The 21,514-nt window shown below is 41.2% G+C and overlaps 1 protein-coding gene across 3 annotated transcripts in view; it reads right to left on the bottom strand.

Moving 5' to 3' along the window:
* The window catches only part of aasdh (aminoadipate-semialdehyde dehydrogenase), a 40,227-nt gene that overhangs the window by 11,087 nt on the left and 7,626 nt on the right, over positions 1 to 21,514 (bottom strand). For 2 of the 3 annotated variants that reach the window (XM_041198909.1, XM_041198926.1), the window contains exons 3-9: positions 16,814 to 17,157; positions 13,383 to 13,575; positions 9,593 to 9,837; positions 8,156 to 8,262; positions 6,621 to 6,793; positions 3,265 to 3,484; positions 635 to 750 (exon numbers count right to left, since the gene is read on the bottom strand). In XM_041198909.1, the coding sequence (XP_041054843.1) occupies positions 635 to 750; positions 3,265 to 3,484; positions 6,621 to 6,793; positions 8,156 to 8,262; positions 9,593 to 9,837; positions 13,383 to 13,575; positions 16,814 to 17,157 (1,398 nt within the window). Of the gene's footprint in view, positions 1 to 634; positions 751 to 3,264; positions 3,485 to 6,620; positions 6,794 to 8,155; positions 8,263 to 9,592; positions 9,838 to 13,382; positions 13,576 to 16,813; positions 17,158 to 18,980; positions 19,111 to 21,514 lie in introns of those variants that run through there. The other variant, XM_041198918.1, reaches the window with a different exon arrangement.

The following is a 21,514-nucleotide window of genomic DNA, read 5'->3' on the forward strand; positions in this document are numbered from 1 at the left end:
AGCGTTATAGTTCCAAGTCAGTATAGTGTGTGACTTGGAGGGGACCTTGGAGGCTGTGGTGTTCCCATGCATCTGCTGCCCTTGTCCTTTATATGGTAGAGGTTGTGGGTTTGAAAGGTGCTGTTGAAGGAGCCTTGGTGGGTCGCTGCAGTGTATCTTGGTAGATGGTACATACTGCTGCCACTGTGCATCGATGGTGGAAGGAGTGGATGTTGGAGGTGGTTATTGGGTTAACAATCAAGCAGGTTGCTTTTTCCTGGATGATGTTGATTTTCTTGAGAGTTGCTGGAGCTGCACTCCCAACAATTTTAGATTGTAGGCATTGTAGACTGAGCACTTTAACTTAAGACGATATCAGAAAATTAATGCATGGATGTAGTTTTACTAGCTAAGGGTATGAAGTGATATGGAGGCAAGGCAGCTTGACGAGGTTTGGATACACATGAGCCATGATCTCACTGCATGGCGGAACTGGCTCAAAGGGGAATGGCCTACTTCAGTTCCTATAACAACAGATGATTAAAGAGTCTGATGACTGCCAATCATCTATTCTGTGGTGTAGCAGTTATTCATAATTAATTTAGATATAAGTAAGGAAATGAACCAGCCAATAATGAAGTCATAAAAAGCTTACCTTCCAAAGCTGATGAATACTTTCCCAAAGCTCTTTTTTTCCCAGCATGTAGTTTGAATTCTTTGTCTTTGTCCGTTCTTGATATGTCTGAATCAAAGTCGTTCGATCTACTTTGCCTAGTTATAACAGGTAATGCAAATGTGTGTTTCTATGGTTTTCAATTGACCCAATATCAACTTAATGGTCCACAACAAGAAGTTCTGAAGAAAAACGTTATTGCAGTGTGACAGTTGGTGTGCATTTCTTTGAAATAATCTCATTTGCACAAAGTAGCTATAAACAGAACAAGTTTTTTAAAAACATAATGCAATAAATAAAATAGATGCATTTTTATCATATTTTTATGCAAAACCAAGGTAGAAAATCAGGTGACATAATCAGAAAAGGAGGAAGCCATTAAATAAACTTAGCAAAAGGAATAGTTTCATGTTTCCTTAGTTAACTTACAAAGGAAAATGACACCTAGTACAGTAAGTACTGAATTCACTGAAGAATTACATTACATAATTACATAAGTTTCTGATTAAGCAAAGTGTAGAAAATGTGGAGAACAAAGTGCTAAATCAGGATCTGGATAAAAGGGTTGTATTTTAGAAAGGCTTCAAATAGACATTTTTACTAGTGCAAAAAAAAAATACTTGAAGCTTTCTGTGACTATTCTTGCAGGCAGAATAAGAAAGTGTGTTTGGTGGGACCAGATGGACAAGATAATCAATACAGAGCAAAAGAAGGCCCAGAAGTATACTGGTGGACTTGGGCTCCTTAAATTAAGCTTGGAGCATGGACAAAAGAGCTGAACTTTAGACGTGAGAGTGACTGTCTGACATCAAGGCAGCATTTGACCAAGTATTGCATCAAGGGGTGCCCTAGCAAAACTGCAGCCAATGGGACTCAGGGGAAAACTCTCTGCTGGCTTGAGTCTTACCTAGCACAAAGGAAGATGGTTATGGTTGTTGAAGGTCAATCATCTCAGTTCCAGGACATCACTACAGGAGTTACTCAGCGTAATGTTCTAGGCCCAGCCATCTTCAGCAGCTTCATCAATGACCTTGCTTCCATCATAAGGTCAATGTGGGGATGTTCACTGATGATTGCATAATATTCAGCATCATTCATGACTCCTCAGATACTGAAGCAGCCCATGTACAAATGCAGCAAGACCTGGACAATATCCAGGCTTGGGCTGACAGGTGGCAAGGAACATTCATGCCACACAAGTGCCTGGCAATGACCATCTCAAACAAGAGAGAATCTAACCATCACTCCTTGACATTTAATGGCATTATCATTGCTGAATCCCCCACCATCAACACCCTGTGGGTTACCATTGACCAGAAACTGAACTGGACTAGCTATGTAAATACTGTGCCTAAAAGAGCAGATTACAGGCGAGGAATCCTGACTCCCCAAAGCCTGTCCACCATCTACACGGCACAGGTCAGGAGTGTGATGGAATACTTTCCACATGCCTGGATGAGCGCAGCTCCAACATCACTCAAGAAGCTTGACATCATCCAGGACAAAGCAGCCCACTTGATTGGCACCCCATCCATAAATATTCACTCCCTCCACCAACGACACACAGTGGCAGCAGTGTGTACCATCTACAAGATGCACTGCAGGAACTCACTTAGTGAGTAACTCCTTAGACAGCACCTTCCAAACCCATGACTACCATCTAGAAAGACAAGGGCAGCAGACGCATGTGAACACAACTGCCTGGAAGTTCCCCTCCAAGCCATTCGCCATCCCGACTTGGAACTATGTTGGCATACCTTCACTGTCGCTGGGTCAGAATAATGGAACTCCCTCCTTAACAGCACCATAGGTGTTCCTACACCTAAGGGACTGCAGCAGTTCAAGCTCACCAGCACCTTGTCAAGAGCAACTGAGGATGGGCAATAAATGCCAGCGACACCCACATCAATGAATGAATTTTTAAAAAAACACAGGAGTAAGAAATTTCATTATAAAAGGAAGACAAGATATTTTTCCCTGTAAACGCTTAAAAGTTTCCTTTGGGAGTATAAACTCAATGGAAAGACACAAAATAAATGAGCAGAGAAATTTGGGAGTTCAAATATATAATTCCTTGAAAGTGAAATTGCAAGTGCACATAAAGCCATAAATAAAAGCCCCAGACTCTCAGTATTCTGGGTTTTATAGATGGAGCATACAGGATAATAGCAAAGTGGCTATAATAAATATGATCAAGACAATAATAAATATGTATAAGGCCTGAATAAGAATACCGTGTATACCTTATAGCAAACCATTATAGAAAGACAGGATGTGGTTGCTTCTTGTAAAGGAAGTGGATAAATATCTGAAGCAGAGGGAGATATAGAAGTAAGAGAGTAAGCCAGAAGAATTAATTTTAAATTGTTCAAGCAAACTTATGATGAACCAATTAGCCTCCTTTACAGGTGCAAACTTCTATGTAGTATTGTTAGAACACTTTGCATTTTCCAGACCTGTTTTGTTCCAAAGCACTGTGCTCAATTTTCTCAGTTAAAATTATATTAGAATATGTTATCAATGCAAACCAAAACGTCGGTCATGTTTAAGAAAGCAAGAACAGCACACAAATACAACACACCATTCAGGATGTTAAACTGAAGTTTGCTTACCATGAGTTGTAAATGGTAATGAATTGATCTGGACAACATCATCTGGAATAGCATGGGAAGAGAGATGTTTTCCAAGTTCAAGGAGGATATCTCTGCGGAAATTAGTGGTACCTCCTTTACGCAGTTCAGCAATGTCCCTGGGCACTACAAATAGAACTAGCTTATCTTGATCATATTTGGTCACTGCGCAGGTTTCCACTTGCTTCAAACCTTCAGCTACCTAGAAACATTCATAATTTGCTTTTCAGCATTAAGAAAATTCAATGCATCTTTGCTGATTTCACAACAAAAGCAATCTGAGTTTATTAAAGGGCATAATGTGATAATGTAATCAGAGCATAATTCTTTTTATTTATCTTGGCTATTGGTAATTTTGACTCCCATAATTCTCATACTGTCCCTTAAAAAAATCAAATCATTATAGTCTTGCAGAGACATTACATTTAATTATCTTTTATGTTTTTGTCCTAATTACAGAAACCTGATTTACAGCAGGGCAGAGGCTAGGTGATTATAATACCAGGGTATTGAAGAAGACATCAGCAGAAAATATTCTGTCAGACTGTTAATAAACATTAATGCTTGTTATGGATTTCCTGGGTTCTTGCTCTCTAGGTCTTGTAAAGTATACTCCTGGCCATTTCCCATCATTTAGGGTATGTGCTCCCCAGGGTGCCTCAGATGACTGCACTCCTGAGGAGCAATTAAATGTGAATTACCTCAGAATACTTGTGCTCTGTTATACTTCTATCAATACTGGACCAAATCTTCTAGTTGCTGGATCATTGAAGGCCGATGTATGACTGAAGATGCACGTCGGGACCCTATGTAAGTCCTGACCTGGTCCTAAGTGGAAATTGCCTGGGAAGTTCAAACTTCCAATGGGCAATTCTCCTGCACCCTGGGACCCAAATTAGAGTTGGAGACTTTGCACAAAGTTCCACAGTACTTACTTTTCCTTACTTAACATAGGAAATGTTAGACAGGTTAAAATCTAGTTTAACACCTGGATAACTACACAACCAACAACATCCCACCTCACCCCCAGCTACCCTCCTGACCAAACCAACCCTTCCCCCAACCCACCCGAACCGAGGTACCCCTGACTCAACCCAGCCACCAACCCAATCACCCCACCCACGTCACCCACTCACCCATTCATTCACTCATCATTCACTAATATTCAAGTGGACCTTAAAACTTACCATACAGCAGCTAGTGCTGTATAAAGGAGGCATTGTGCTTTCTTACCCCGACTCTACTTTGCTCCAGCAGAATTCCCCGAGGGACGAGGGAGCTAGTAGCTTGCTGTCTGCCTCTCCAAAGCCTGTCTACCATTTACAAGGTACAAGTCAGGAGTGTGATGGAATACTCCCAGCTTGCCTGGTTGAGTGCAGTAGATTCTAGACCAGACCCCCAGGTTTTTGGTAAGTAAGTTCAAAGAAGACAAATTTTGAAATTCAAGACACTTGCTAAGAGAATAAAACCACAAGATTCCACGGGTTTTGAACATTCAGGGTTAATATAACATACATGGGAGTTAACAGGCAAATTGTAGTCAAATACACCACACTGTACAATAAATAGCAATTAAAACCAAGATAGGTCCCACGAATTTCTCAGCAACTCACTCAGACATCAGTGAGCACTATGAGTCAACCAATCTCGTTGAAACTCACTCTCCCTCACGAGGGACTCCAAACTTTTCATTTTTGAAGATCAAGCCTCTGAATTCCCTCAAAGCCACTCCAACTTAGACTGGGTCAATGACTACACACCTTCCAGGGTTTCAGTCTTGTCTCCCAAGACTCCGCTCCCATTGATTTGCAAGTCTGAACTTCAGTCTTTACTCACTGGCTCAATTTCAGTTCTTTAACAGTCAGCTACTTTCAGTGGATTGGCATTGCCCCTGGATTTCACCCAGTGGGCAATCTCCCAGTTACACCAAGCTATAAATGGCTCCTGGCACTTCTCCTGAGCCCCCACTCTTCCCAGCATGGAACCAGTGACCTGTTGCCACCTTCTTAGCTCCCCAGGATCTCTCCCAAGCCCTAACTGCATGGAGCTATCAAATGGCTCCTGGGACTTCTCCTGAGCCGCAACAACACAGAGCCAGCTAACAGCAACACTTCTGCTGCCCGGAGCCTGCTAACAGCAGCTCCTTCTCAGTATGGCCTTTTCCCCTGCTACTGAACACTCATTTCCCCCAGCAAATACACAGATAAATTGAAACTCTCGAACCTTCTTAAGCTCCACTCATCTCCATGCTGACATAGCCTTTCAGAACTCACTGAACGCTTTTAAATTAATGGTAGCTCCATCTCCCAAAACAAAACAACTTTCTGGACTGCATTTCTTTGCAAGCAGTGTAGACACCTCATCTCCAATTCTCCAGCTATGTAAGCCCAACTGCTGATTTATGACACTTTTTTAGCTTTTAACCCCTTAAGTCAACATGGCTCCAACCTTTTAAGTGCACTAATCTTCAAACTGCATTAGTTGCCATTTATCCCATTCTCCACAGTTAAACTTTAAGCTTCCCAGAACTATAAATTACCTCTAAAATATTACTATGAACCATGAACTAGTTATTTATAACAGCAGCTCCAAAAACACAAGATATTTGACACCATCCAGAACAAAGCAGCCTACCTGACTGCTACCCAATCCACCACCTTGAACATTCACTCCCTCCACAACCAGCAGACAGTGGCCGTGGTGTATATCATTTATAAGACACATTACATCAACTCATCAAGGTTCCTTTGACAGAACCTCCAAACCCATGACCTCTACCACCTAGCAGAACAAGGACATCTGCATGGGAACACCATCACCTGCAAGTTCACCTCCAAGTCACACACGGTCCTAACTGCCATTCCTTCACTGTCACTGGGTGAAAATCCTGGAACTCCCACCTTTCCCTAACAGCACTGAGGGTGTACCTTTCTGCTGTATGGACTGAAGTTCCATGTCAGTCAAGGAAAACAATGTGTGTGATTGAAAAATATGTCCTGGTTTTCAGACAAATAAAATTTCTCTCTCTAGATAGCCCTTTGATAGAACATCAGACCCAGGGCGAAAATTTTAAAATTCTGAACAGATGTCAGAATAGATAGAATCCTACTTCTCTTGTGGTTCATCAGTTTTAATTTAAAAATTCCATACCTTGCTCCCAACCCCTTTCCACCTCTATCCTCAATCAATAAACAGGCAGACCTGCTTGGATTTCATGGCTTCTTCATATTCCCACAGAATTCATATCTATATCTAATTAGTACACCCACAATTCCAGTAACTATTATTGCAGTTATCTGTATCATATTTGTTACAAATGGATTTAACGGCAGAATTACCTGCTGGACACTTTCAAGACTCACGCGTTTCCCGTGTCGTTTAATCTGGTTGTCTCGACGGCCTTTGTAATACATGTGTCCAGCTTTAATGATTACCCAGTCTCCAGTGGCTCTCATTGTGCCTGGACACACTGTTATTTCATCATCAAGAAAACATACACGTTCTTTACCTCCTGTCAATTAATAAAACACAATGAAAATTTCAATGTACTGTATTTGAAACGGACATCAAGTGAAAGGGTGAGATGAATACGCTCTACCCATGTTTACCACTGTTGGTTTAGTCAAAATTGTGGGTCTGAGTCTGGATCCTGTGGTCTTCAGGGGTGTACCAAAGGCATTGAAAACACCTCCATCTTTTGGCAATACCACTAACAAAACAGCATCAATTCTAAGAGCTTTGTGAGATGCTGTCGGTTTTGTACAAGGGCTCAGAGTGCCATCTACCGACACGTTCTAGCTTTAGCGTTTGCAGAGATGCAGCCAAACCAAGGGAGAAGCAGAAAGCCCTTCACGTTTACACTCCAGGAGGGCATGTCCTTATAATGTGCACTGGTTAGCTGATGCAGAGTCGTGCACTTTTATGACATTCGGTACCCTTGTTCCAGAGTTGAAGCCTGACTCTCTCAGCTTCCTTCATTTTGTCACCAAACACCCACAGCTGCAGAATAAGCATCCATGTGAATGAGTATGGTCTCACTTATGGAAATTGTAGAAATATGAAATATAGTTCATGCCACAGCAGGTTGCAGTTGCTGCATTTCAAAATCTCAAGCTACCTAGCAGCCTCCTTGTTGATTTGAAAAGGCTATGGGACTTCAGGGCTATAGTTTCAAATTCAGGCAAAGAATGTTCTTTGAACTGAGCTTTATGAGCACATATTTGAAATATGGCGGCTCTATTAAGAAACATTTTGTCATTTAATTTTTCCTGCCCTCAATTCTATGACAGACCTTCCCTTTTGTTCTTCCTCTTTCCCCTTCCACTTGCTCAAAATCTATTATATTTCTATCCTTCCCCAGCTCTGATGAAGTGTCTCAATCTGCAATCTCTCCACAGATGCTGCGTCACCTACTGAGTACTTCCAGCATTGTCTGTTTTCATTGCTTTTACTAGTTTGGCGGCTGTTACTTCAGAAATATAAACCAACGTTATCAAAGATTAATCAGAACAGGATAAACGTCTAATGTTAATTCTAAGACCAAAACAGCGAAAGACTGATCTCAGTGGAAAATGTGGGATATCTTGTGGAACAATACTAGCATTTGATAAACTTAAAGAATAGGGATATTAATAGAGTCAATAGCCTGAGACAGAAAACCTGCAAGATTAAAAATACCAATATTTACTTAGTTATTAGTTTTTAAGGTGAATGAAAGGCTGACGAAACTTAGACATAATCAAACAGAATGATTACTGAGGCCAATATCCTTTTCAGAAATTTATTTTTAAGAACTTTGGCCTCCAGCAAGGAAAAAGTCAGGAACAAACAGGTTAATTATTTTGCTGTGAAGCTACACAAGAAACATCTTTACCTATGAAAACTTGTCCTTCTCCTTCCTGGATTACTTGACCAGAGTCATCCATAACATCCAAAATAGTTCCCAAAAGAGGGAATCCTAAAGGTACAAGCTCTGCATGTCTAAAATGCAAACACAGGTGACAATTAATTCTCAAACCACAGTTATGATGTCAGCTATTTATAGAATTCACAAACATTACTGACCCTTATGAAAAACAAAGATGCTAGGCTGAATACTCCAAAGTACAACTGATGTCTGTAGTCATGGTGATGAGGTAACTACTGATGCTTTACAAAGATGATTAAGTTCTGCACCCAAGTATTAACATGGTTAGAATTACTTACTTGGAGAATAACATAATTACAATCACATCTGTGTGTTCCCAAAATAATTAAGAGGCCCATCTTCTAAGAAGAACAACACCTTACTTCACAGAAACATAAGTCTGGCCTCCACCCAGTTGAGCAATACAATCTGAATATTTCAATTTCCCACCAATGGGACGTTGATGACCCCTGAAATTAGGAAAGGATGGAAATGGAAAGAGTCAACTTTGTAGAAAATTTGGGCTTGAAGTTTGCCTCCCCCCAAAAAAATTGTCCCTGATTATGGAGCAAAGTAATGGTTTCAGCCCTATCTCAAAGCTTGCCTCCAGCTGCAATTTTCCTCCTTCCAAAAATGTCATCAAAATCCTGAACAAAGTATTCTATTATCTAAATAGTTGGTTGTTTCACCAATACATCAAACCAACAAAATTCAAAAACATTCATACATACATATAAAAACTCTCCTTTATTGTCAAATCAATATTAAATACTACCAGTCAGTAAATACTTGGCTAGATGATGCATAAGAGAATTAGACCAATTTCTGAATCAATAATATATTCAATTTTGTATTAGTGAATGCGTTACAAAAGTACAAAAAAAATCAGTTTAGAAATCAAACATAATTTTAATGATAGGACAAACTGGAAGGTTAAATGGTCATTTCCCTTTCTTACATTAAGCTCATGAATCATTTTAGCTCATCTGATAGCACACTTGCCTCTGAGTCAGAGGATCACGTGTTCAAGCCATAGTATAGGATATGAACACATAATCTGAGACTTCAGTAGAGTACTGAGTGAATGCTGTATTGCTGGAGCTACTGTTTTTTTCAATGAGATGTTAAATAAAGGTCCCATCTGTTTGCTCAAGTGGACATAAAAGATTTCACTACAATTCAAAAATGCACAAGTTCCTGATAATCTGACCAATATTCAATTCCCAACCAACACAAATAGAACAAATCAACAGGTTAATCAGCTCATTACTGTTTTGTGGGATCTTGTTTTCACAAATTGATGCCTGGTAAAAAAGAAGTGAGTACACTCAGAAATAAGTTCGATCACTGTGACGTGCTCTTGGAGATCCTGAGCTTTTTCATGTAAGAAATTAAAAGACTTACAACTGAGTGGTACTACACAGGGTTTCTTCAGGAATTTTGTAGTACGTAGCCCAACTTGATACTTCTGTAATCCCGTAAAGATTGAAAATTTGGGTTTTGTTTCCTTCTCCTCGCCAGCTTTTGAGTACACACAGTGAAGGAAATGCTTCTCCCCCTAGTGCTAACACACGTAGTGAAGTATTGGCTGAAAGCACTAATGATGTCATAACTTCTGATCCAAACCGTTTGATTAATGTTGGGGTGGCCTAGGGAAAGAGAAAGAAATTAAAACTGTCATAATATTTCAAGATTGACAACAAAAAGATCTCTATCTGTATTTATCACTACCTGTTTACTGTTATTAATTCCCTGATTACCAATTTTCTCCCCTCTTTTCCTGAAGTCTCCTGTTGAACTCCAGTTCAATACTTCTTGCAACCCTCTCATATCCAAGTGATCATTTCCCATATGTAATCTAAGGCAGCATCAGTGTGCTATTTGACTGATATGACCATCACAGCTAAGCCAAATCCTGTCCTTACACCAATACCAGTGGAAAATAATACTTAACATGGATTAAAAGAGAAATTAAGTTATAAAAAAGAAATTAGGCAGGGGAATATAAACTAATTTAATCTAGTCTGCAAAGACAACACAGGAGAGGAATATAGGAATACTACTGGATGGATCACTGAAACCATCAGCATGTTGTGTAAAAATAGTAATGAGGGCAAACATTATCTTGGGGATGCACAGGTAAAGGATAGACCACAGGTTTCAGGTAGTGGTTCTGAGATTGTACAGGGCAATAGTGGAGATATTTTAGCTTTGTAAAGGGTACAGGGAAGGCACCTGACCTACCGGGAGAGGTTATAAAAACTTGGAATATCTACGCTTAAGAAAAATCTCAAAGAATGGCTTTTTGAATTATGCAAAATATCAAGATGTAAAGACAAAGTGAAATGCAATGTGTTTGACATAATCAAACTCGGAAACAAAAGGTTGTGTACATAAAGTGAAAAGAAGAAAGATGGCCACATAATTTAGATTCAAATTATTTTACTTTCAATTTGTGAATATGTAGAACAGACTACGCAGAGACAGTGAAATCTGATAACATTGGTAACTTCAACAGAATTGGATGGATATTTAGCAAATAGTAAATGAGGGAAAGTAGAGAGGAATGATATCTTATTTTCCAGATATTTGAACCTAGATGAAATGTAATGATTTTATGACCACATATACCACATGGCCAAACTGCCCTGCATGGTCTTCAGGACAACAATCCAAGGCCTTACACCAATAAGGTCTTGATTGGCTGCAGGCGAGTATTTGAGGGCTCCTCCTGAATCAAGGCACCTGAACCAGATCTGTCCAATAGCCTGCTTGATGATGGTCCTCATCTGCAAATGGTTGTTGTTGCATCACGCTGGAGCCCGATCTCCAATCATCTTAAAGGAGTAATTAGCCACCTTCTTAATGGGTACCCTTTGCCCACCCAGAAGTCAACCACAGACCAGGGGTCTGGGTTGGAAAAGGTGCGGCAGCCCTGAATGCCTCAGAATGGAAGCACGTGGCAGCTGCCGAGGAAACATGCACACACGTGCTAGAAGGCCTTATTGTGGTCACACACTACCTGGACGTTGATGGAGTGAAATGATTTTCTGTTCACATGCGTTGCTGGCTGCTGCATTGATCCTCTTATAGCCATACGAGTACAGTCTCCTCTTCCTTGAACTTGAGGGGAACGGGCTATGGAGGCGAAGCCTGTGGCCCTCAGCATCTGTGATGCCATATCTGTGGGAAGCTGATGTGTGTTCCCACTGAGCAAAGAGTGCATCGGTGACAGTGGTGATGCACCTATGGGCACCTGATCGAGAGGTACCGTAGTCTCCAGTAGATCCTGAAAGTTCACTTAGAAATTGAGGGCAATATGTCCAACAAGCAAGGCAGGGAGGATCAGCTGATTATGGCACAGATCTCTCCAGCCATTTCTATTGAAATTCGGAGCCTTTGCCTACACCACCTCAGTCATGCCAAGATAATTACACTTTGGAAACAGTACAGCCTTCTCTCCTAATATCTCCTCATCCTGCTACTCCTCTTTCCTGCTGTGCTCTGGGGTGGCTCTGCCAAAACCTGGCTGGGTCCCCTGGCTCTCGCCACTTTTTAAAAATTTATTTGTTCATGGAATGCAGGCGTCACAAGGTAGGTCAACATTTATTGCCCATCTCTAATTGCCCTCGAGAAGTTGGTGGTGAGCTGCCTTCTTGAGCCACTGCGCATGATGTGGTGTAGGTACACCCACAGTGCTGTTAGGAAGTGAGTTCTAGGATTTTGATCCAGCGACAGTAAAGGAAAGGCAATATAGTTCCAAGTCAGGATGACGTGTAGCTTGATCGGGAGCTTGCAGGTGGTGGTGCTCCTGTGCAAATGCTGCCTTTGTCCTTCTAGGTGGTAAAGATTGCAGGTTTGGAAGGTGCTGCTGAAGAAGCCTTGGCAAGTTGCTGCAGTGCATCTTGTAGATGGTACACACTGCTGCCACTGTGCATTGGTGGTGGAGGGAGTGAATTTTAAGGTGGCAGACATGCTGCCAATCAAGCAAGCTGCTTTGTCCTGGATGGTTTTGAGCTTTTTGAGTGTTGCTGGAGGTGCACTCATCCTGGCAAGTGAAGAGTATTCCATCACACTCCACTCGTGCCTTGTAAATTGGGCAGGTTTTGGGGAGTCAGGTGGTGAAGTACTCACCACAGAAGTCTTAGTCTCCGACCTGCTCCTGTAGCCACAGTATTTATGTGGCTGGATGTTGATAGTGGGGAATTCAGCAATGGTAATACCATTGAATATCAAGGGCGATGATTAAATTCTCTCTTGCTGGAGATGGTCATTGCCTTGCACTTGTGTGGTGCAAATGTTACTTGCCACTTATTAACCCAAGCCTGAATGTTGTCCAGGTCTTGCTGAATATGGATATGAACTGCTTCAGTTCAGAATGTGAAGAGTCGCAAATGGTGCTGAATATTGTGCCACCATCAACAAACATTCCTTCTTCTGCTGCCTTTCCTCTATCACCTGCATGTGGGATGGTGCCATGCTCATTCTTTTCCACTTCCTTCCTTCGCTGCACATTCTTCATCCAGCGGGCCTGACAGTCTGTCCTGTCTCCACTTGGCCACATAAGGCAAGGAATAATGGAATAATCCCAAAGGGCCACACAGATAAACCCTTCCAATTCCACAAACCCACCCCACCTACCTCTACCTGTGAAGTTAAACTTCTGTCATCAAAATTTAACTTTGCTGAGCTCTGCACAAGGAAAACTCCTTTTAGATCTTCAGAAGCTTTTACAACTTGTCCATAAAGTTATGACTCACACACTGAGAGTTCAGTCATTTGCAGCAACAAAAATTAATTATTTAAACTCTGCTCAACTTATAAAGGTCCCGGCAGATTTATGATCTGCGTATGTGCGAATCACGCCCCCAGCCCCTTTCATCTACCAGCGAAAATGGGTTCAACTGGAAATAGGGGCAAGACTTCCGAATCCAGGTCCCAATCGCCACTTTTATAGGTCCCTGGTGTCTCCTTGATTCTGAAAATCCAGCCCTAAGGCACAGTTCCATACTGGGTATGTGCATTTATCAACTGTTAACAGTTTATAAAGCTAAACTTTTAGCTAAAGCCAGCTATAAATGTTCAGCCCTGTAGTTGGAAAAACAATATAATTTCTGTAAACAAATAAATTGTTAACTTATATTCCATGAAATATACAATGTGCAAATTTCGAAGTTGACCTGTACCGTCATACCTGCATAACAGAAACTTTGTGATGTTCAAAAAGCACCTTGGCTAGTCTCTTTGGCATCATTTTAATGATTGGGGGAACAATGAGCAGTGTAGCTCCACTGCACAGTGCAACAAACATTTCAACAACTGAAGGGTCAAAAGTCAGAGGAGAAGCCATAAAAATTACATCATCTGATGAAACCTTAAAGATAGACCTGCAAAACAAAAAGAAGCTTTAACTGGAATAAAAACAGGAAGTGAAATAGCAATAATGAGGTATTTTTAAATTTGTAATTCTGAAGGTATTTTACAATGTAGTGTCATCAATAAGATCACAATGAATGTTGTCAGTGAGGAATATGATCAAAGCAGTGACTTTACTTTGTAAATTGGCAGGAAAAAAGGTCAGATACATGCAGAATAAATTAATAATGAAACACTGTGAATATGTCAAACTCTTCTTCCAATCTAATCTCAAGTGTGCCCACTGATCCATCAAACTATTAAATCATGGCTGCAGCTAAAATAAAGGTCTAGCCAAGGCATGAGACCATTTAAAGTTAGCAGCCTAATTAATGATATAGTTACAAGGTCACAAAATAGGGCAGATGAAAAAAGAGTCTTCAACCCACGAGTGCTCATCCTTCCAGATTACACAACCGACCTTCTGTTTCAGTTGTGTCAGCATCACAGATTAATATCTATATTCTGCCAACATTTATATGGGTAGCTCTAGCCAAATCAGGCATGATCTGCTGAGATGGTAGTCCTGATAATGTAAACTTATAAATAGAAATAATCTAAAGATGAGTCTTGAACATTTCAAGTGATCGGGCTGTAGCTATTTCCTTTGGCAGCTTGTTTCATTATGGGATGTATACAAATTCGTCGTAAAGATAACACAGGTTATAAGATCTATTTTATACTCTCATGCTCATAGTAAGTGTACAATTGATGTAAACTAAGAAGCGAACTGCGGTCAGACACCACACTCCAAAACCAAATTTCTATGGATTTCTCATCAAACTCCACAAATGATTCTCATACCCTGAGCAAACCGGTCTCACTGAAACTCTGTCTTTCTTACAAGGATTTCCAATCTCCATGCTCAAAGAAGTCGCTTTGGAATTCTCTCCCAAACTATGCTTTCTCTCGGATGTCTTCAACAAGGATTCAGCTCCAGGCTCTCTTCCCAAGATTCCCTTTCCCTGGATCTCTACATGCATTCAAGCTGAATCTCCATGCACATTCTCAGATATTCGGCTGTGCCAAGCAGAACACCAGTTCTCCAAAGACACATAGCAAGGAATCACCAACCTTCGGCTTCCTCCTCAGATCTTCTGGCTTCTCTCAAACTCACTTCATTGCAGCTGTCACTTTAACTCAGAGGCTTTTCTTCCACTCCTTTCTATCAATTCCACTTAACAGGATCGGTTTCAGATTCATGTCCTTGTCTCTTAACTTGACTGTCTTCTTGGGGCCTCTTCCTGCCCCACTCCCTGGTTTTTGGGACTTTCTTCTTTTCTTTGGGACCTGCTCCCTATAGCTCCCATTCCACTTCTTCTGGCATTTTCTGTGGAATGGCATACTCTTAAGTCACCTGACCTTCTTTTCCCGTTGTTTCACTTCCTTCCTTGGTTTTCCCTAAAAGAAACAAACTGCGCATGTGTACAGGGCTGTTTACTGGGCTGCTGAGAAAATGTACCAACTGCGCATGTGCGGCCATTGTCTGGCCGGCACATGCGCAAAAAGCCTGATCTCTGTTTTTGAAAGGCAAGTTTGAGCTTTTCCTCTTTTTCCTTTGGGTGCATCACAGGAACTCTGTCAAAGGCTTTTCAGAAAGCTAATGTTGCCATGAGTAGTTTCATCTCATGAAACTTGAAGCTAGGTCATCTACAATCCATAAAACCTGTATACTGGTGGATCTTTTCAATCGAAAACCATGCTGACTATCTATCAGGATATTGTGAGAGCTTCAAAGTGCTTCATGACATGAGAATGAACGAACAATATGTTCAAGTGCTCTCTAGTCCAACTCTCTTTGCAGAACTGAAATTTTTGTTTGGGGTTATTTTCTCTGTCCTATTAAGTTTTACCATCGATTGTATGGTATCCTTGGATCTGGCGATGGATGAGCCCTACCATACTAAGTTGTTCCTCTAGGAACTTCCCTCTAACAATGAATGCTTGTGGGGAAAAGAACACCCCTCTCTCCTCCACATTGACTTTAGGCCTGGATTTGAGGGGAGCTCAAACCAACTCTGGAGCCATTTAAAAGTGGTGGGCAGGACACGGTTCTGGGATTCCCACGCCTATTCCTAGTGCCCCCAATTTTCACTGGCGCGAGATAAAAGTGTGGGTAGCGAGCTCACACCTTGAACTTCCAACCTGGCAGGCTCCATTGTGGGGGTAAGCATCTCCTAGCATACCACACCTCCCCACCCTCCTGGCAATTTTGGTGGCATCAGGCCAGCAACTCCATGACCCATGGTTCATGATCCCAAGAGGAGGCATGAACCGCAGTTTGGATGAGGGAATTTTTTGAAAGTTCAAACAGTCTGACCTATATCCCCCATGCCCCCTCCATTCCAACTCCGTGCTTATTCATGACCCCATCCACTCCCATGGCCCCTTATACTCTCCTTGTCAACTCAAGCCACTTCCATGCCCATTCACTTAGTATGTACTTTGTACATTACCAATGAGCCATATGAGAACAATGACAAATGTGGAACTGCTGAGAGAAAAATATTCATTCAGAAATCTTCTTTTGAAAATGAAACTGCAGTCCCTACAAACCTATAAAAGTATATTTCCAGCATTTTCTGTTTTTCTTTCTATCTTACACAATGCTTCTTATTTTGTCTTCAATATGCAAGTAAACTCAGCTCAAATAACTTCAGTGGTGAGCAAGATTCTAGAAATAATTATTCGGGATAGAATTAGTAGTCACATGGAAAAATATGGGTTGATAAGGAAGAGCCAGCATGGATTTCTAAACGGGAATAGAAACAAGGTGCAGGGGTACGAAAAGGCAGGGCAATGGCACTAGGTTATAATGCTCATTGGAGTACCGGTGCAGACACAATGGGCTAAATGGCCTCCTTCTGTGCCATTAAGATTCTATGAAATACAAACACAGTCTTATCTTTAAATAGATTTGACAAATTCACAACAACTTGAAGAAACTAATCCAATGTATTCTCTACAGGCAACGAATTCCATCAGCATTCTGTCATACTCATGATGGAATGGCCACTCACAGTATGCATCAGATGTAATGTATGTCACGTGATAACTGTCTGACAGCTCTCTTTCTTTCAGTACATCATTTTTTATAGCACAATTTAATGTTTTTTTTATAACTAACAAGAATTAACAATTATGATATATTGACATTAATAAATATGTAATTCACAAAGTCTGACAATAATTAATCGAAATTAAACTTACTTGAGATGCTGTACATTAGGAACAATACACTGATGTGGTACTTGAACAATTTTTGGAGTTCCTGTAGTACCCGATGTTTGTAAAATATATGCCACAAACCCATGCCTCAGGCAGTCTGCATATTTTATTGCATGCTTTTTGTTATCCTTTTCAGCAGCTTCCAAAATGCCTTCTCTTAAACCTGCTATTTTACAGTAAATTACATTTTCTTCATTCCTGGGCTCTGAAGCTAGGGAATCCACATTTGCCACCTGCCACTGAATCTTCACAAGTACTACATTTAGCATAGGAATATCATATTCAACTTCAATGTACAACCAGGTTGATAGAGAGTCCCTGAATTTCTGAAATATAAAATCATAGCACACTATTTATTAACTTGTAAAAACTAGTTTCCTTCTAAAGTTAAAAGTCCATAATTATTACACCATGCAGAGCATATACGGTTGCAGAGAAACAAAGACTGGAAAATATTAATGAATAAATACACCTGACGTGAAGGTAAGAATGGCTACCAAGATCCTCTCCAGTTGGACTGATACTTAGAACTTGAATTTTTGTCAAAGCTGTTGATGGAAACTTTCCCTTTGCCTCAAGTGAAATTAAAACTATGTTTCTATTAGAAACAACTTGAACTGATCTAACTGGGACTTGTGGGGTGGGAGTTGGGTTAAAAGAAAAATTCTGCCTAGCCATATATGAATTCTGATGTTGGTTTAAAAATGTTTAACTTGCTCTGCAAGCATATAGAATAGAATCATAGAATGATTACAATACAGGAGGCCATTTGACTTGTTGTGTCCATGCCAGCTCTCTGCACGAGCAACTCATGAAGACCCACTCCTCCTCCTTTTCCCATAGCCCTGAATTTTTTTTGTTTTCAGATAATGATCCAATTCTCTTTTGAAGGCCTCAATCGATCTGCCTCCACCACATTCTCAGGCAGTGCATTCCAGATGCTAAACATTTACTGTGCAAAGAAGTTCTTCCTCATGTCACCGACACTTCTTTTACCAGTCTCCTTAAACTGTGTCCTCTGGGTCTTGATCCTTCCACCAATAAGGACAGTTTCTCCCTATCTACTCTGACCAGCCAAAATCAATAACTATTCTCTTATCAGGTATATCAGGTTTTTGATCTTTCAGTTGATTGATCAATGGATTCAACAACTCGAATTTATATTGTGCCTTTAATGCAGAACAGTCCTAAGCCATTTCAGGATATTCACATTAGGATGTGCCACTTTCATTTAGAATAGAAATTTAACATTCACTGAAGGTTTTCCACTCTATAAAGAAAAAAGACTTGCATTTGTGTGGCGCCTTACTCAACCTTACGACATTCCAAAATGTTTTACAACCAAGTAAGCATTTGACAAAGTGTCAGATAATAGGTTTCTCTGTAAAGTTGAAGCCCATGGAATTAAAGGCACAATAGCAGCCTGGATACCAAGTTGTAGGCAACAGAGAGTAGTGGTGAATGATTGTTTTGAGGACTGGAGGAAGATATATGGTGGGTTGATATTTTCTTCATTTATATTAATAACATGGGTTTGTATGTCTAGAGCACAAATGCAAAATCTGCAGATGACACAAAATTTGAAAGAATTGGGAACTATGAGAAGGATAGTGATAGACTTCAAGAGGACGCAGACAGGCTGGTGGAATTATCAGAAATGAGGCAGATGAAATTTAATGCACAGACTTGTGAAGTGGTACATTTTGGTAGAAAGAACGAGGAGATGCAACATAAAATAAAGGGTGCAATTCTAACAGGGCCAGGGGACTTGGAGGTGTATGTGCACAAATCGTTGAAGATGACAGGGCAGGTTGAGAAAGTGGTTTATAAGGCATAGAGGATCCGGGACTTTATAAGTAGAGGCATAGAGTGAAAAAGCAAGGAAGTTATGGGCAATAAATACTGGTTTAGCCAGTGATGCCCACATCTCATAAATGAATTTTTAAAAAACTGTGGTTCAGCCTCAAATTCACTATTGTGTCCAATTCTGGGCACCACATTGGCCTAGCAAACCACTCAGTTCAAGGGCAATGAAGGGTGGGTAGCAAATGCTGGCCTTGCCAGCGACGCCCACATCCCATGAAAGAATAAATCTAAACAAACTTAAGGAAGGATGTGAAGGCAACAGAGGAGGTCCAGAAAGATTTACAAGAATGGCTGCGATGATGAGAGCCTTTAGATACATGGATTTCTTCTCCGCCGATGCTGCCAGACCTGCTGAGTTTTTCCAGGTAATTCTGTTTTTGTTTTACTTTGGCAAAGTTGGGCCTGTTTTTCTTAGAGAAGGTTGAGACGATATTCAATAAAGATGTTCAAAATCATTAAGGCTCTGGAAAGATCTGAAAGGCACAGATTGAGAGTTTGGTGCTGGCAGATTCAATTGTGGCTTTCAAAAGGGAATTGGATAACGATCTGAAGGGAAAAAAATTGCAGAGCTACAGGGAACAAGTGGGGGAGTGGGACTAGCTGAGTTTCTCTTACAGAAGGCCAACCTTGACACAACAGGCTGAATGACTTCTTTCTGGGCTATAACCATTCTATTATTCTATGAAAAATATTTACTGACAGAAGGTTAAAAAGTTAAAGGACTTGAGTGCATACTGGACAAGGATATATCAGCACTGTGGTTATGTTACTGGACTAGTATTCCAGGCGCCTGGACGAATGATTTGGAGACATGAGTTCAAATCCCACCATGACACAGCAAAAACTCATCCCTAGGAAGAAGAAGCATACTAAAGGGAGGACGAGGCAACCATGGCTGATGAGGGAAGTCAGGGACAGCATAAAAGCTAAAGAGAAAGCATACAATGCGATGAAGAGCAGTGAGAAACCAGGGGATTGGGAAGCCTACAAAGACCAACAGAGGACAACTAAAAAATAAATAAGGAGGGAGAAGATTAAATATGAGGGTAAACAAGCCAGTAATATAAAAGAAGATTGCAAGAGTTTTTTTAGATATATAAAGGGAAAGAGAGAGGCAAAAGTGGACATTGGGCCGCTGGAAAATGATGCTGGAAAAGTAGTAGTGGGGAACAAAGAAATGGCGGAGGAACTGAATAGGTACTTTGCGTCAGTGGAAGACACGTGTGACATCCCCAAAGTTCAAGAGAGTTGGGGGGGGCAGAGGTGAGTATGGTGGCCATTACCAAGGAGAAGGTGCTAGGAAAACTGAAACGTTTGAAGGTGGATGAATCACCTGGACCAGATGGATTACACCCGAGTTCTGAAGGAGATAGCTGAAGAGATAGTGGAGGCGTTAGTGGTGATCTTTCAGGAATCACTGGAGTCAGGGAGGGGCCAAGAGGACTGGAAAATCACTAATGTAACCCTCCCGTTTAAGAAGGGAGTGAGGCAAAAGACAGGAAATTACAGGCCGATTAGCCTGACCTCGGTTGTTGGTAAGATTTTAGAGTCCATTATTAAGGATGTGATTTCAGAATACTTGGAAGTGCATGGTAAAATAGGGCAAAGTCAGCATGGTTTCATCAAGGGGAGGTCATGCCTGACAAATCTGTTAGAATTCTTTGAGGAGGTAACGAGCAGGTTAGACAAAGAAGAGCCAATGGATGTTATCTACTTGGACTTCCAGAAGGCCTTTGACAAGGTGTCACACAGGAGGCTGCTCAGTAAGATAAGAGCCCATGGTGTTAGATGCAAGGTAGTAGCATGGATAGAAGATTGGCTGTCTGGCAGGAGGCAGAAAGTGGGAATAAGGGGGTCCTTCTCAGGATGGCGGCCAGTGACTAGTGGAGTTCCGCAGGGGTCAGTGTTGGGACCACAACTTTTCACTTTATACATTAATGATCTAGATGAAGGAACTGAGGGCATCCTGGCTAAGTTTGCAGATGACACAAAGATAGATGGAGGGACAGGTAGTATTGAGGAGGCGGGGAGGCTGCAGAAGGATTTGGACAGCTTAGGAGAATGGGCAAAGAAGTGGCAGATGGAATACAATGTGGGGAAGTGTGAGGTCATGCACTTTGGTAGGAAGAATAGAGGCATAGACTATTTTCTAAATGGGGAGAGAATTCAGAAATCAGGAGTGCAAAGGGACTTGGGAGCCCTAGTCCAGGATTCTCTTAAGGTTAACTTGCAGGTTGAGTCGGTAGTTAGGAAGGCAAATGGTGTTGGCATTTATTTCGAGAGGACTAGAATATAAAAGCAGGGATGTGCTGCTGAGGCTTTATAAGGCTCTGGTCAGACCACATTTTGAATATTGTGAGCAATTTTGGGTCCCGTATCTCAGGAAGGATGTACTGGCCTGGAGAGGGACCAGAGGAAGTTCACGAGAATGATTCCAGGTATGAAAGGCTTAACATGAGGAACGTTTGAGGACTTTGGGTCTATACTCGATGGAGTTTAGAAGGATGAGGGGGGATCTGATTGAAACTTACAGAATACTGAAAGGCCTGGATAGAGTGGACGTGGGGAAGATATTTCCATTAGTAGGAGAGACTAGGACCGAGGGCACAGCCTCAGAGTAAAGGGAAAACCTTTTAGAACAGAGATGAGGAGAAATTTATTTAGCCAGAGAGTGGTGAATCTATGGAATTCATTGCCACAGAAGGCTGTGGAGGCCAGGTCATTGAGTGTATTTAAGACCAAGATAGATAGGTTCTTGATTGGTAAGGGGATCAAAGGTTACGGGGAGAAGGCGGGAGAATGGGGTTGAGAAACTTA

The sequence above is a fragment of the Carcharodon carcharias genome, chromosome 1 (genome assembly GCF_017639515.1).
Source record: "Carcharodon carcharias isolate sCarCar2 chromosome 1, sCarCar2.pri, whole genome shotgun sequence".
NCBI lineage: Eukaryota > Metazoa > Chordata > Chondrichthyes > Lamniformes > Lamnidae > Carcharodon > Carcharodon carcharias.